The following is a 3,677-nucleotide window of genomic DNA, read 5'->3' on the forward strand; positions in this document are numbered from 1 at the left end:
GACTTAAAAATTTGAGTTTTGTGGATTTTGAAAAGAATTGAAGTGAAGTTTGCCGGCGGTTAAGCAAATTCTATAAAAAAAAATATAGAGTTGCGACGACCTCGCTCTAAATAAAAAAAATCATATTTAAAAAATTAAAGTTTAAAAAATAGGATTTTGGAAAATAATAAATTTTTTTATTCTATTTCAGTAGAAAAATCTTACCAAATTCTATCAATCGATCGATCCATTTAAAAGTCGCAGCATCAGTTGCACGCCGCTACACCAGTTATGGGAGGGAATTAGGGGGCTGAATCTGAGCATTTTCTTCACCATTCACTGAATTTTGAACCCTAGAATCAACTGAATTATGAATCTGAACAGTGCTTGACGTGGCTAAGGTACCATTCCTAGAAGAACCAATTTGAATACCAGGTGTGTGTCCATTGTTCCTACCACCATTATTCAAATCATGATTCCCGTTTTGATGCTGCTGTTGTTGCTGCAATTGATCTTCACCATGATCACCAATTCTAGGTTTCTTGGGAAATTTTTCCAAGCTCTCGATAGGTCCAATCTTATTCCGTATGCTGAAATCAATCACGCCTTTCATCAAGTTCCCAACTTCTGCTAATTGAAGGCACCTAACATAGCTCTTAGCAAACCCCGAATAATCATCAAGCATTGGAACTTCCAATTTCTTAGCCAATTCTTGTGTTACTGCAACCAACTTATTGCTACTTTCTTGAAACTCCTCAGCAGTAACATTATTATTGGCTGCGAAATTCTGGAACTTTGATATGGCATCACCAATTTGATTCACATTAGGAACCAAATGGCTTCTGCTAATGAACACTTCGTGGTGCGTCACGCAGAATTCCCAAGAACATATCTTGATGTAAGGGGAGAAAACTATTCGAATGGAACCTTTGTGGACGACTCGAAACTTGTCGAACAAGCTTTCTCTTCTTGCTTTCTTACATACCAGAACAATGTAGCCAGAAGGGTCTCTGAATTCGCTGGGAATGTCGGTAAAAAGTCTCTCTTCCAATAGTCCACTTTCATATTTCACCTTTAAAAGCCTTGGAAGAACATCAAAACACGCTTCATAGCCATTAACAGGATTCTTTTTGCATATATCACATTTTTTCATACTACCAAGGGACAAATTGGCTCTGGTTTTTGGTCTTGGATACAAGGAGAAACAGAAGCTCTTCTTACCATTCGGAGCGAAAAGCTCGGCCACAAATCTCTTCCAGAAGATAATGTTGTTGTCGGCCGTCCGGCGCTGCTGGCAATGGACAAATTGTTGCATCTTCTTTGCACAAACTCCGGATTGATAGATTGGAAGAATGTTTCTTTGTTGATGGAATTGCACTGGAATTTGTGGTACTGGCGGTTGTTGTTGTTGTTGAGGCATACCGCTCAAGAATAATTGTTGATGGTTCAACATGTTGAGATTTGCAGCAGTAGAAGCTACTTCTTTAGTGGGTTTCATCGAGATTATTTTCTTCTTGTTGCTGATAAAAGAAACAAATTTATGGTGAACAATTGGTTGATTTGTTTGTGTTCATGTTTTCTGAATTGTATTGTGGCAGATATCTTTATATTTTTCTTGTTTTGATTCTAAATTGTGTTAAAAAAAATTTAAATCGGCGTTGATTTAATTTGTATAAAAACATTGTGTTGGGAACTTCCAAAAAGATATGATATATCGGACTGAATAAATTTGCTAGCATTTAGCGGTAATTGCTTTCATCTTTTATTAAAACTTTAATTAAATCAAATTATCTTAAGTTTTAAAATAACTCCAAAGTTGTGTGTTTGTAGTTTTGTTTTAAAAACAATCTAATGATAAGATCAAATATTATGTTACTTTAAATATCAGAAATTAATTTTTGTTTTTTAGATTTCTTGGGATTTGCTTCCTTTATTTATTTAAATCCTATCAAAATATAAGTTCTCATAAGAATTGATTTAATATCATGTGAAAGATAAAAATTGATTTCGTTTATTTTTATAAATCAACTCAACACTCCCTTTCTTTTTATTCGGTTCAATTTTTTTTTTTTTAAAATTCAAATCCACCCATCCTGTGAACACTCTTAAATTATATGTCATATCATAGTTATATTGAGTTTGTACGTGCTAGCCTATGTGAGTGTGTCAAACTCTAAAACTAACGAAAAAAAAAGAAGATATAATCTAAAGGAAAAAAAAAACTTACTATTCTGTTGACTTTTGATAGAGATTTCTTTTATTCTTTTGGATGTCTGAAAATTACTTCCCTTAAAATATTGCCTCGGCCTCCTTTTTTACAATCATTGTTAATGGAAGATGGAAAAGTTTTTGGTTGATTTGCTTAAGTCATAGTGCTATTAAAGTGACAAGTAGTGCATCACAGTGACAATTTGGTTGCAATGGTTTTCTTGATTGATATACTAACCAACCATGAGAATGCATGAGAGTATATCTATATTGAATCAACATAAAACAACTCTGATGATTAGGATTCAAATTCTATCTTTCTATCATTACAATAAAGAAAGATATCGATTTTGACAAGGTCAATTTTCAGTTTCATTTAAAATTAATTTAGCATAAAACACTTCATATATTTTTAAATTTTATTGTTTTCTTTTCAAAAACAAATAGGGATGACGGACAATCTATATCTACGGATATCTAGCCTATTTGACTCAGTTGGGACGGGTAATTATTCAATCCGTACAAAGACAAATTTTAATTGAGGTAAATTTATGTTTGGAAGGAGATGAAGTCGAGGTATAGATATATCTATTCATATTCGTTCAGTGTGTGTATATATATATATATATAAAGTATTAATTTAAAAGGTTATAGGGCAGGGCAGGTATATTATTGGTAGGATTAGGGTGAAGTTCTTTTATTATTCCAAAAGAGTCTATATAAAATAAAATAAGACGGGATGAAGTGTGTATTTGGATTTACGTTGGACAAACTGGAGTTTGAATGGAAATAATTTTGTAAAATTGATTTTGGGTAGAAGTGAGTTTGTGTCAACATGATTTATATTTGACAATTTTTACTAAAATTAATTTTGATAAAATAAATATTGTTTGGATAATATTAGTTAAAACTACTTTTAGATAAATAATTAATTAATTACTAAAAAAATATAATATTAAATTATAATATTATTTTTTAAATATATTTAATATTTTTTATATAATTTTAGTATTTTTTTTAAGTACTCTTAATAATCTTATTTTTATTATTATTTTAGGTTCTAATTTTTTACAAGTTATATTTTTATTATTATTTATAATTAATTTTTTATTTAATTTATTATTTTTAATAAGAACAATAATACATATTATAAAAAATTAAAATAGTAAACAGTGCACAAAATTAGAATAATTGTTTTAATATTTTCAGTATTTATTTAAAAAAATTATGGAAAAACCAATAATAATTGGCAATAACCTAAACGTGGGTTGAGTAAATGCAGGAACTATTATTTTTTGCTTCTAGTGAACGAGATTTTGGGATGCAGAATTACGTTGATGTTCAGATAAAAAAAAAGTTACTAAACATCAAAGAACAGCGTTCAAAGCACTGAAACACACTTTTATCCTCTTCAACGTGTTTCACAAACACACCATGTCACATAGTGCGAAGATTCACTCCTATCTTAACATGATTCTATTATCATTCTA

At 30.4% G+C, this 3,677-nt stretch overlaps 1 protein-coding gene across 1 annotated transcript; it reads right to left on the bottom strand.

Moving 5' to 3' along the window:
- On the bottom strand, positions 269-1,477 carry LOC107606957 (transcriptional corepressor SEUSS-like). Its single transcript, XM_016308953.1, has one exon. The coding sequence runs from the start codon at positions 1,475-1,477 to the stop codon at positions 269-271; it is 1,209 nt and encodes a 402-aa protein (XP_016164439.1).

This window comes from Arachis ipaensis, chromosome B07, assembly GCF_000816755.2.
Source record: "Arachis ipaensis cultivar K30076 chromosome B07, Araip1.1, whole genome shotgun sequence".
Classification (NCBI taxonomy): Eukaryota; Viridiplantae; Streptophyta; class Magnoliopsida; order Fabales; family Fabaceae; genus Arachis; species Arachis ipaensis.

Coding starts and splice junctions, on each gene's coding strand:
- LOC107606957 (XM_016308953.1), bottom strand. CDS start 1,477: ATGAAACCCACTAAAGAAGTAGCTTCTACTGCTGCAAATCTCAACATG.